Consider the following 12,644-nt stretch of genomic DNA (forward strand, 5'->3'; position numbering starts at 1 on the left):
CCGACAATGGGGAGGAATAAGGGTCTGGGGAGCCAGTACCAGGGAACTTCCTCTGGTCTGGCAAATACCTTCGTGCGGGACTGGTCAGAGAGGTCCAACCTGTATTAACTTCTCCATTTAAATGAGCTCTATCAGGCGATTGAAGTTCTGTATGTTTTCCATTGAATTGGGCAGTCAATATTTCATCTTGAACAAGGAAACTCTAGTTTCATATGGTGACATCAGCAGTAGTATAGGACTTACTGGGTAGTCCCTTACTGGGATGGAAGTACAGTGAAAGTAGCAATATTTACCTGGGGTTTGTAAAAATACTGATAATCTGTAAGTGAGTATTTAATAAATATTAATTCAAATTGCATTTTAAGGAAATGTTGACAGCATCTTGTATTCTCTCTCTACTCCAGCCCACATAATTAAAAACAGGGATGCAGCCCTTGGCATGTCTGGATCTGGCCCCGAGGCTCAGGGCTCTTCAGCATTGGGGAGCCCATGCTGGTGGTCCAGCCACTACTGCGAGGCTGGAGCACACAATTTACTAGTCTAGCCTCTTAGGCTCTGGTGTGGGGGGAGGGGAGGGGGAAATGTGTGGAGTGTCTTTCCAGTCGGGGCCATGTCAGTGAGGGTTTTTTCACTTTTATGCGGCTCCTGACTCCCCCGGAGTCAGCAACCCCCAACCCAAAAAAGGTTCCCTGCTCCTCATTTAAAAGCTCATATGCCAAACTTCAATATTACCTATTGTGTTCCCTCCCTCTGGGGCATCTGGTATTGGCCACTGTCAGCAGACAGGATACTGAGCTAGATAGACTTTTGGTCTGACCCAGTATGGCTGTTCTTATGTTCTTAATACGGTATGCAGCAATGGTTCAGACCATGGCAGTTGGTTGAGAAAGGGACTCTTAACATCACTCTTGAGTTGACGTGGATGTGACTTCAATACCCTAATTCTGCTAGAAGTGTTTTTTTTTTTTTCTTCATTTGTGGACCTCTAACATTTTTTTCAAATGAAGGTGCAGCCCCTTTTTGGAAATCCAGCCTATGCTCTACAGACTCCTAGCATAGAAGTCTTAGACACATGCTTGGCACAGTATTTGATGAAGCATTAGAGGACACTTAACTGTTTCTGTGGTGGTGGTGGCATTTCCAGATTTTGACCTGTAAGCGGGGGAGAGGGCATTCTGTTTTTCTGATGAATGAAAAGTGAGGGCCTTTTCTGGGATCTGAAAGGCTTTTTTGTTTATAGTCACTTTTTGCAGACCACAGATAGAAAACTGCTATAAAACACTGGAAAATTGAAGCATCAAGCTTTTGAAACCCAAATGGTTTGAGATGTGGGACACTAAAATGGTGACTGGACTATCAGACCAGTAGTGCAGTTTGACATTGGTCCAGGGCCTAACTAACAGCAAATCTCAGACCTCACAGCAATAACTCTTGTTCCATATTGGAACAACACTTAGTTAAATATTTTGCTTATTCGACTTAGGTATGTTCCTCCAGAACAAGCTAAAGTTGTGGCATCGGTCCATGCATCTATATCTGGGTCCTCTGCTAGTAGTACAAGCAGCACACCTGAGGTGAAACCACTTAAATCTCTCTTGGGAGAATCTGCACCGGCACTGCACTTAAATAAAGGCACACCTAGCCAAGTGAGTGAGTAATGGATGAAAGTTCTATTGCATGGGATTGTCACCAGATTTAAAAGGAGAATGGGCATTTTGTGCATTGAACAAGATTTTACAAAATACTGAAAATTAAGGCATTAGTGGATTATTACAGTGAAACAGGCTTTAGTAGCTTTCATGCTCGGTTGCTTTTACAGAATGTGTATAGTGGACTGATCAATTGAAAAACAGAGTTCAGTGGTGGCTTGACTTTGAAATCTTTAAACTAAAAATGATACTCTGCCCTTTGTAGCAGAGTAGACTAGTATTTTTGGTACTACTTAATAAAACTAAGACTTTCTTTTACAACTGCCATCTTTATTAAAGGGAGGCATGGACAGGACTTCTTTCTCAGCCAGTGTTACTGATTTTTTTTTTTTTTTTTTTTTTTTTTACAAGTAAAACACTGGCTTTTCAACAGCTAGAGATATGCTATATCTCTTTTTAATTTGGGCCTCTGACAATATTAACTGAAATATAAACTAGATTTTATATAAATTGTGTGTACAGTACTCTGAGGTGTACTTAGTATTTTGGTCAGTCCAATATACTAACTTTTGTTAGCCTCCCTTCCTTAGAAGCAATTCAGGGGACACTGAAGCTAATTAAATAGATGAATGTAATCAATCAATGTTTCTATATGGTTATGAATACTGTGCTGTAGATTATGCAAGTATGTGTTGTAGTCTTGTCATATGACTTTGTTCAGCTCTCTCTGTCTAGCTTATCCATAACTGCATGTGATATGCTGAAGGTAGGAAGGGAAACATTTATATATGAAAAATAATGTATGATGTAAATGAATCTGTACAATTAAACACACAAAAGGATCAAACTAAGGTTGTGTTTTATAGGATTTCCTGGTCTTAAATGTTTAATCATGTAGCCTTAATGTTCTGTCAGAAATTCTTCAAGAAGCTTAATTTTTTTTTCTGGAAGATGAAAAGGGGATTCGGTGAGAACCAGCTTCTGTCTACTGGGCTCTGAAGCTTTTGCTGGGCTTCAGAAATAATTACAAATACTACATACAGGTTCCATAATCTAGTCATTTGTTTAGACCAGTGGTTCTCAAACTTCTTCCTGCATCACTTGAAAATTGCTGAGGACCTCAGCATGCCACTTACAGATCTTTATTTCCAAATGTTTATCATGAACTAACCATTATAAAATACTTTGGATAAAAGTACTATTAAACCCTCCCCTCCCCCCCCAAACCTTGTATGAACAAGACATTGCCATCAAGTTTTAACAGTGGTTTGAGAAGAGAGCTCTTTCCTTCCACAGAGTTACCAAATTGGGGCTGGGAAGGGTCGGTCTCTCTCTCCCACCCATGCCCTGGCAGCTGCTGAACTGGGTCTAGGAGGGAAGGTGTGTGCGTGTGCGTGCTACTGTAGTAGTCACAAAGTTGAGGCTGGAAAGGAGAGGTTCTTACCCCAGCTCCCAGGCTCTGACTACTTGGGAAAGTTACCTTCTTTCTAATATCACTGCAGCCCTGCAAGTCCCAAAATACGACCCCCCCCCCCCCCACTTGTCACCCCACTGCTGCCTCCCACCTGAATTATATTTCTCCCCCCCCCCCCCCCTCCAGGTCATCACCTCAACTTACATATGCTTACCTGCATGGCTCCACTGATTAGGTGGGCAGCCCTTCATTCTCTCATGTGACCACCTAGGCAAGCATTTTTAGTGCAAGGGTTATCAAACTTTGGGTTGTGGCTTGTAAGGGTAAGCTGCTGGTGTGCTGTGAGATTCTTGATTTACCTGAGTGTCTGCGGGTACGGCCGCTCGCAGCTCCCAGTGGCTGCAATTTGCTACTACCATTAGTCGGAAAAAGTGAATCATGTGTACAGACACTTGGGTAAGCAAAGAAGCTTGTGGCTTACCCTTACAAGCCGCAACCCAAAGTTTTAGAAAACCCCTTACTTAGAACTATCCTCATGCCACTGAGGCCCATAGTTTTTGAGACCCTCTGGTTTAGACACCTCTAATTTTCCTGTTTTGCATCCATCTTTGTCTCTGGTAGTCTGCTGCACAGCTCCTTAAGCAGGGCTACCTGAGACGCTTGCTAAGTCCATAGAGTTTGGCGAGGGGGGCGGGGAATATGATCTTGCACACCTTGAAGAGGAAAAGGAAAAGTTCTTTAAGTCATTGCTCATGCATATTCTTAGTTATGGGTGTGCATATCATGTGCACAGTAGCCAGGAAGGTTTTACCCTACCAGAATACCATTGGTCGGCAGGGGAGACCCCTAGAGTGGCGCCAGTATGGCTAGATATTAAGCACCCTGCAGACCACCCCACCCCTCAATTCCTTCTTACTCCCAGTGAAGGTTGTTAGAGCTAGCATTTCTTGCCTCGGGCAAGCGCGCTTTCCCTAGTTGGCCTTTGTAGGTGATTCTTTCAGGTGTTAAGTAGCTGTTGTTTAACAACTTAGGGGCTGGGGCATGGTGGCTGGGTCATGCCTCAGCTCCCCAGCTTCAGTCAGTAAAGACAGTGCATGAAGTTTATGTCTGCAGGTGATCCAAATGATTCCTGCCTGCAGTGTTTGAAATGGCCCAGTTACAGACAAGTGCTGCAAGATCTGCAGGGCCTTTACTTCAAGAATTTGAAGGGACAGAGCTTCGCTTCTGAAATATGTTGGCAGACATCCCTAGATTGGCATTCAGCACTGCAGGCTGTGGGACTGGAATCGGTGACGTTGGTGCAGAGTGTACCAGCTCCGTGTAAGGAGTCGGACAAGCCATTTCAGCACTGACATTTGCCGAAGTCTAGTTCTTGGCTCCCATCCTGCTGTGGTGCAGAAAAAGAAAAAGGCAGGAGAGGGGGCCAGTCCCCATTTTGAATGCTAGAAAGCTTTAAAGAATCATGTCCTGGGTTGGAGCACCCATTGAAAGAACCTGCCCATACAGTGCCGTTAACTATGGCGTCTCTGCCGATCCCGTTGACTCTGAGAGAGTCAGATGGGAGACGTGGTTATGCCATATACTCCTGAAACAAATGAAGCGGCCCATGACCTGATTTAGTGAACATCTGGTCAGTCAGAGTCACTGAGGGAGTATCCTCTGGTCCCTCTGGCACTGTTGCCAGTACTGGGCTTGGTGCAGTCAAGGGGGAAGCCTCCCATGTTAAGAAGGTCATTTTTGCCTCTGCAACGGTCGTGGAATCGGGACCGACAATCTCTGCACTGCTCCAGTGAGGGCTTCTGTTCAAGGCAGAGGCCTCCTGGGTGGCACCATTGATTCAGCAGAGACTGTTCACTTCAGCACCGGTCCCAGGAGGGATCCTGTACAAGGTGGAGTCTTCCCGATGACCTCACTCCTGCACAGAGGCTGCCAGTGTGGCATAGTACTGATCCTCTGTAGTCATCACGTTCCACATTCACATCGGAGTTGGAACCGGAGGGTCACCTGTCCAAGAGGCGGCACTTCGATGCAAGAACACCTAGAGAGGAGGCAGGAGCTAGCCTTACAATGGCCTCCTGAGTGGCAGGCCCCACCTCATTGGCCTTTCTGGACTCCTTGGGCCTACCACCAGGTACAAGCGAGACGTTCTAGGTCCATCTCAGTGGCCTTCTCAGCAAGGGCACTCCCTCAGCGGCCCTAGACTGAGACCTTGACGTAGGGGTTCAGTTGTCCCAGCAAACAATGTCGGGGTTGCAGATATATGCTACGCATCATTTCGGGGTGCCGGAGGAATCCCGTTCGGTACCGAGCCTGCAACTGTGATAGGCAATGGCTTCCCTTTCCGGGGAGGACCAATGACACTGGGTTCTAGGATTGTGTCCGCATCACAGCACTCCGGTGCTGATGACCAAGGGCTTGTGCCTTCGGTAATGGATATGGAATAGGAAGAAGAGATGTGGGACCCCTGGACCTCATTGTCTCCAGATGAGGGGGTAGCAGGTGCAGTGACATTTGCAAATAGAGGAGGTGGTGGAGGATGCAGATCCTATGGTGGACATTTTGTCTCGGGAAGGGTGGGTGTCCAGGGTCACACTCCCTTTTTATCAAGACTATTTTCTCCACCATGAAAACCCTCTGGCAGACCCTGGCTTCTATCCCTCCAACTGCTGAAGGGGTTGAGCGTCGATACTTTTCCCCATCTAAGGGGTACAAATACTTGTATACACATCCACATCCCAGCACCCTGGTAGTGGATGTGGCTAATGCTAAGGAACACCAACGTTGCCAGTGTTCCAGTCTGAAGTCCGAGGACTTGAACAGGCAGGATCTGTTGGGAAGGAAAGTTTACTCATCGGGTAGTCTCCAATTAAAGGTCTGCTACAATTATAATTGGGCGACCAGGGACAAATTTAAAGAACTCCTCCTATTAGACTCTAGGGCTGTGTCCAGACTCAGGGGTTTTTTCGGGAAAAGTAGCCTTTTTCCGAAAAAACTTCCCCTGCGTCCAGACTCAAGCCGCGTTCTTTCGAAATTAAATCAAAAGAATGCGGCTTTTCTTTCGATGGCGGTAAACCTCATTTCACAAGGAAGAATGCCTTCTTTCGAAAGTTCCTCTTTCGAAAGAAGGCGTTCTTCAATGTAAATAGGGCTTCTTCGAAAGAGAGCATCCAGACTCACTGGATGCTTTCTTTGGAAAAAGCAAGCCGCTTTTTCGAAAGTTCAACGTGCAGTCTAGACGCTCTCTTTCGAAAGAGGCTCTTTCGAAAGAGGCTTGCAGTCTAGACATAGCCTAGGTCTGAGTTTGCGGCCCTTGTAGAGGAAGGGAGGGTAACTTCCCAAACCTCCCTTCAGGGAGCTCTTAATGTCCAGTCTGTCAATGGGCATAGTTATGAGACGGAACTCTTGGCTTCAGGTGCCTGGAATCCCTCCAGAGGTCCAGAATATAATACGGGACCATCGTTTGATGTTAGAAGTTGGAGTGGGGGTGTCAATAATGAGGCCTAGGCTTCTAGGCAGTTGCTAGGGCCTAGGAAGAATTTTTGAAGGTGTGCCCGAGGGCAGTGTACCTTTCTCCCTCTCAGATTCTGTTCCTATGTTTGGGGGCTGCGTGTCCCATTTTTACCATGCTTGGGTCCAAGTCATGTTGGACAGGCGGGTTCTGAGCATGGTAAAAATGGGACATTCTATTTAGCTTCTGGCAACCCCACTTTGCCATTTCCGTCCCATCCTTTTTTTAGGGACTCCTCTCACAAGCAACTCCTGTGGCAGAACATGCAAATGCTCATCAGTGTAGGGGCAGTAGAGGGGGGACTATTCAGGGGGACAGGATTTTATTCCTGTTAATCCTTATCCCAAAGGCCAAGGGCAGGTTATGTTCCATAGTAGACCTGCATGGTTAAAATTCATATGGTATCTCTTGCCTCAATTATCCCTTCACTCAGTCTGGGAGACTGGTACACTGCCCTCCATCTGAAGGATGTCATGTGGCTATAGTTCCAGCTTTCACAAGATTCCTTCATTTTCTGGTGGGTGGTTCCCACAGTCAGTTGAGGGTGTTACCTTTCGGCCTGTCTGCTGCACCAAGGGTCTTTACAAAGTGCATGACAGTGGTGGCAGTATTCCTGCAGTGCAGAGGGGTTCGGGTTTTCCCTTAAGTGGACAAATTGGCTGATCAAGGAGCCTGTGACCAAAGTTCCTTTTTCTGAGCCCTGCACAGAGGTTCAGAGCTCCCCATGCAGGCAGAGAGCTCAGCTGATTGGCTGGGGAAGCACGGGCAGGGCACTTGCCCTCTCAGAGGAGCAGAAACAGCAGCAGCTACTGGAGAAGCTGGCTGCAGCTTCTACTCCAGGGCTGAGCAAAAGATTATCTTAAGGCTGGATCCAGCTGCAAGTGCCTCAGCTGGCTCCCTGCCTACCTACTGCACCTGGCACTCTCGAAAGCCGAGTGCAAGGCCACATGTGTGTTTGAACTCAGAGCCTGGAGGGAGGGGGAAAGAGGCTTCTCTTACTGCCCCCACCCCCAGTAACTCTCATTGGCTGGTTTCGACCAATAGCAGCTCCCTGATTACAGGACAGGCAGCGTGTGAAGTACATTTTTCCCCTCATTCCCTAGGCTCACCTCATTCAATTGGAGCTGCAGGAGCTATGTTTATTGCTCTAATGAGCATGTACAGAGGTTGGAAGGTAGAGACTCTGACTAAGGAGGCTGCTGTCAGGGAGCCAGGTAAGGTCTCTGGCACCCCAGCCTCTGCCTCCCCCCCCTTAGCCCTTCTAACCCATGTAACCCAAACCTTCTGCACCCTTGCTCCAGTTCCTAGACACTACATCTGCCTCCTACACCCGTGCTTAGGTCACAGCCCTCTCCCAGACCTTGCACCCCAATCCACTATCCCTGGTCACAGCCCAAATCCCTTCACCCCCTCCTATACTCTTACCCCAGGTCACAACCCCTCCTCTCCTCAGTCCATTGTCCCAGATCAGGATCACCTACTTCACCAAAACTCCCATGTCCCACACCCCAATCCCTTATCCCAAGCTCCCTTCTGCACCCAGCCTCCATCCCAGAACCCTGTATCTCCTTCCTTAATATAATGGAAGAGTGCAGCCCTCTGCCACTTGCCAAATTCTTGCAGTGGTCCCTCATTAAAAATTATTGCCCACCCCGGCTTATGGTAAGAAAGAAAAAGATTTTTTTAACAGATTTTTTTGAGTGTTTCAGATATCTAAAACTCTGATCTTTAATGATTTTTTAAAATGCGGTATTATAGGTAACCATGTATGTATTAGTATTGCATTAAGGCCAGATTTTTGCTATCTGGTAGAATTCTAGCTCTGAGTCAGAAGTAGCGAGTCTTAGGCGGTTTGTAGGATGAAACCTTATTTGTAAGATCTTTGAAATGTGCATCTGTCTCTTATAAAGGATGATGCATGGACTCCAAGGTCTCAGAGGAGTAGCCATGTTAGTCTGGTGGTTTTTTTTTGTTTTTGTTTCCCCCCCCCCCCCCCTCTCATTACAACGGTCCTGTAGCACATTAGGCTAAACAAATATATAAATAGTATCATGAGCTTTTGTGTGCACAACCCACTTCAGCCAAGAGTAGTGTTAATTTTTCTTTTTATTTGATTTCATATTAAATAACATAGGCATTGCTCCTTGGTGATTATCCCTTGTTTTAATATATTTTCTTCCGCAACTATGGACTATTGTTTATACTGGTGGGTGCACATCCACACACTGCCTCACTTGCACATAAGAAAATTCAACCTGCCCAAGGATAGAAAATCTTACAGGGAACACTGACCATGACCATGTTCAGCGGGTTAGGCCTCTTATTTACCTTCAGAAGTCTACCCTATCACCCATGCAGAGCCTAGAGTTTGTAAGGGCACGTTTGGACTTGCTGGCAGCCAAGGCATCCCTCCCTCAACCCTGTGTTGCGCATGTGCAAACTATTTCAAGGTCTGGGGGCCCATCCTGTTGGGATGGCCAGGATTTGCCAACAGGTGTTGAGCATATGGCTTCTTGCACCTGCGTCATTCCCTTCGCCAAGCTTTGAGTCCATCCACTACCGGTGTGGCTAGCCAGCATGTACAAGCAGTCTTAACATTCTCCCCAGAAGGTGCCAGGTGTCCTGCCATTGGTGATAGATATCCTTCAGTGGTGGCTGGACCCTCTGAACCTATGCTGGAGATTGTTTTACTTTTTGGCTCTCACTGACTTTAGTAACCGATGCCTCAGACTTGGGATGGGTGCGCATTTGGGCAGACTCGTGGCATCTGGTCATGGGCAGAATGTGCAGTGTACATCAATGTAAAAGAGCTCAGGGCAGTGAGGTTGGCCTGTGTGGCCTTTTTGGAAAGTGTCTCAGTTCACACAGACACCACCACAGCGATGTTTTGTCAACAGACAGGTGGTGCTCACTCTGCTCCCTTGTGCAAGGAGGCAATGTCGCTGTGGGAGTTGTGCATCTTATTGTGCAAACACTTGTTGGTCTCTTACTTGCCAGTGAGTTCTGAGATCTTGGCAGACAACCTCAGCCGCTTGTTCCAAACTCACAAGTGGGCTCTGAGATGGGAGGTAGTGCAGTGCCTTTTCCAGAGGTGGGGTCGTCCCCATTTGGACCTCTTTGCCATGAGAGGGGAACAGAAAGTTCCGAGCCTTCTGTTCTTACCTGGGCAGCAGCAAGGGCTCCCTAGAACAGGGTTTCTCAACCTTTTTTTATTAAGTACCCTTTTAAAAAAAAAAAAGTACCTACAGTTTTCAGACACATTTTTTACTACCATTGCAACACATTTGTTTAAACAACTTAATCGTAGCCAGGTGGGCGATGAAATTTTTGGGTGTGTAAAGTACAAAAATAATAAAATGCTGTAAAACTTAAAACAAAATTCAGTTTTCTCCAAATTTCTGTTGTTGATGTACCATCCCCTTCCGCCTCCAGACTACTCTAGAGTACCCCAGGGTACTTGTACCACTGGTTAAGAAATACTGCCCTAGAAGATGCCTTCCAAATTCACTGGGGAAGGGGTCTCCTACATGCATTTCCTCCTCTTCCCCTTCGTTCACAGGGTGCTAGCGCCACTTTGGGGTCCCCTCTGCCGACTTATGGTATCCTGGTAGGATAAAATCATCCTGGCAACTGCACATGCTGTACGCACACGTGTAATTTCGAATGCACATGAGCAATATGTCTCAAAGAATACCAGTTATGAAGGGTAACTGTCTTCTTCTGTGTACCACAGGAGCTCTAGATTAAATTACAGATTTTAAGGAACTGATTGATTGTTGTGGGGTTTTTTTGGTTTTTTGTTTTAAACTGTATAAACTGTGGTCTGAATTGTAAAGTTATGAAAGTAAACTAACAATTCTCAATGGCAATACAACAGTTAAAACTAGTACCAGAATAGGTTTTCAGTCTGTGTCCTTTAGCTTTTTGTAAATATTCTGACTTGGTTAAATATTGGCTCTCTTATTTGTTTAGCTAATTAAATGTTGTTTGTAGTCCCCTGTTATTGTTAGATCTCAAGGACAACAGCAGCAGGAAAAGAAACAATTTGACCTCCTCAGTGACCTTGGCTCAGACATCTTTGCTGCTCCTGCTCCTCAGTCAACTGCTACAGCAAATTTTGCTAACTTTGCACATTTCAACAGTCATACAGGTAAGAGGTGTTTTTTTTGTAGACCCTCTCTCCTAATCAAATACATAGAGACCTTAAGGGTTACTTTCTTGATGGCTCTGAATAATAAAAGGAGTGACTCTTTCTGTGCCTGGAACATAGTTATATCAGTTCAGATTTAGCTTGCAGCAAGTTGGAAATAAACTTTAATAAAACAAGTATTTAAAATTTTACAACTTCTAATTCCTGCAAAGAGTTAGTGCAATTAGAAATGGGTCTCTCAAATATTGATATGAAACTGACACAAATTGAGTTTGGTCACTTTTTGTCACTCTACTTTTATTTCCTTGGGTTGCTTGTTTATAAAGAGAATTTTGGCTAAAAGGAGGAAGCAGGATTGTTACTGGCAAGAAGAAAAGGTGAGTAAAGTAGTGGGGATTGGCAGACTATGCAAGATAATATCGTTGCTTCCCTGTGAAAGTTGGCAAGATACTTTTATGGAGAAGGAATGAAAAACTGTCAAGAGACAGCTGGTATGGAAGTCAGTGAGGGGGAAGAAGCAATGCTGCCTCAGAATATAACAGAACTGAAGGAAGAGAGAACGAACTTTGTAGTGGAGGAAGTTTATATGGCTGGGATTCAGTAGCATGGGAGCAGAGACAAAACAGTTACTGAATATAAACCAGGGCTCGGTGTGGTGCAACAGACTTGTAAATGTTTGTAGAATCACTGTTTTTAAACATCCCTGAATATTATGGGAGTGAGGGGAGAACTTCAATCCATACAACTTCACCCTAAAGAAAAATGACCACAAAGTTGATTCTGAACGCCAATATTTGTCAGCAGCCTATAGCTATTGCTAGTGTGGTGCCCACAGTCACATAGGTTAGTGGTAAGTGCCTATCCTTTGTAATTGCTTAGCTTATGAACTCTTCAGAGTGGGTAATTTTTACTAAAATGTTTACTATTTGGTATAGTGGAGCCCCTGTCCTAGTGGTTGTCTCTGGTTTCTACTGTAATATTGCTAATACTGAAGAGAAGTGCTACTAGTGAAAAATCTGTGGCGGTCTGAAGTTAGGGTTGCCAGGTGTCTAGTTTCGAGGCGGACAGTCCAGTATTTGAGCTTTCTGTTTGGGGAAACAAATCGAGAAAATATAAATGAGAAAATATAAATGTCTGGTACTTTCTAAATAAGATGTAATGTAGATTGTGATGTAATGTCAAGTGTGTCTTATATTTTTGTTGAAACCATCTGGCAACCCTATCTGAAGTTGTCATGCTTTATATGAAATTACAAAGCTAAAATCATTGGTACACACTTCTGGTGAGCTGAGTAAGAGATTTGGGTCACCAGTTTAAATAAAAAGTTTATAATGTTTTGGGTTTTTTCCCCCAGATATTGTATTTTAAAGAGAATGTGAGACCAGTTGAATTCAGTAGACTTTAAACATGAATAGTTTTAGCATATTTCATGAAATGAGAGGCTCATATGAATTAGTTTCTTGGAATGTAGTTAATTTGGTATGATTGAACCATTACCTATTTTAATCTGAAAATTTACATGCTGATGGTTTTCTGTGATGGTGGCCAAAATTTTACTCCAAAGGTGTCTTAAGTCTTTCCTATAAAGATCCAGCATAAATACACTACATAGGTACTAGATTACTCTCACTTTTTTGGCAAGACCTGTAAGCCTCTTTTTTAGATATTTTGTGCTTGATAAATCTAAATGCATAAACCACGATCAGTTATCTCTGTTCAAGACTATCTTACTGTCCCCTATAGGATAGGACATGTATAAAGGATTTTATATATATGAGTCAAGAGCAGGGGTGGGCAATAATTTTTGCCCGGGGGCTACTTCAGAAATTTTTAAAGTAGCCCCGGGCCACCCTGGAAGGGTTATCTAGGGGTGGGGGAGCCCCTTTGCCCCCCTTCCCACTAGGCACCCATGCCCTGGAAGAG

At 44.9% G+C, this 12,644-nt stretch overlaps 1 protein-coding gene across 20 annotated transcripts in view; it reads left to right on the forward strand.

Moving 5' to 3' along the window:
• Positions 1-12,644, forward strand: part of AGFG1 (ArfGAP with FG repeats 1) — a 77,660-nt gene that overhangs the window by 31,581 nt on the left and 33,435 nt on the right. For all 20 annotated transcript variants that reach the window (XM_075937598.1, XM_075937607.1, XM_075937605.1 and 17 more), the window contains exons 4-5: positions 1,484-1,646; positions 10,565-10,721. In XM_075937598.1, the coding sequence (XP_075793713.1) occupies positions 1,484-1,646; positions 10,565-10,721 (320 nt within the window). The remainder of the gene's footprint in view (positions 1-1,483; positions 1,647-10,564; positions 10,722-12,644) is intronic.

The sequence above is a fragment of the Pelodiscus sinensis genome, chromosome 10 (genome assembly GCF_049634645.1).
Source record: "Pelodiscus sinensis isolate JC-2024 chromosome 10, ASM4963464v1, whole genome shotgun sequence".
Taxonomy (NCBI): Eukaryota; Metazoa; Chordata; order Testudines; family Trionychidae; genus Pelodiscus; species Pelodiscus sinensis.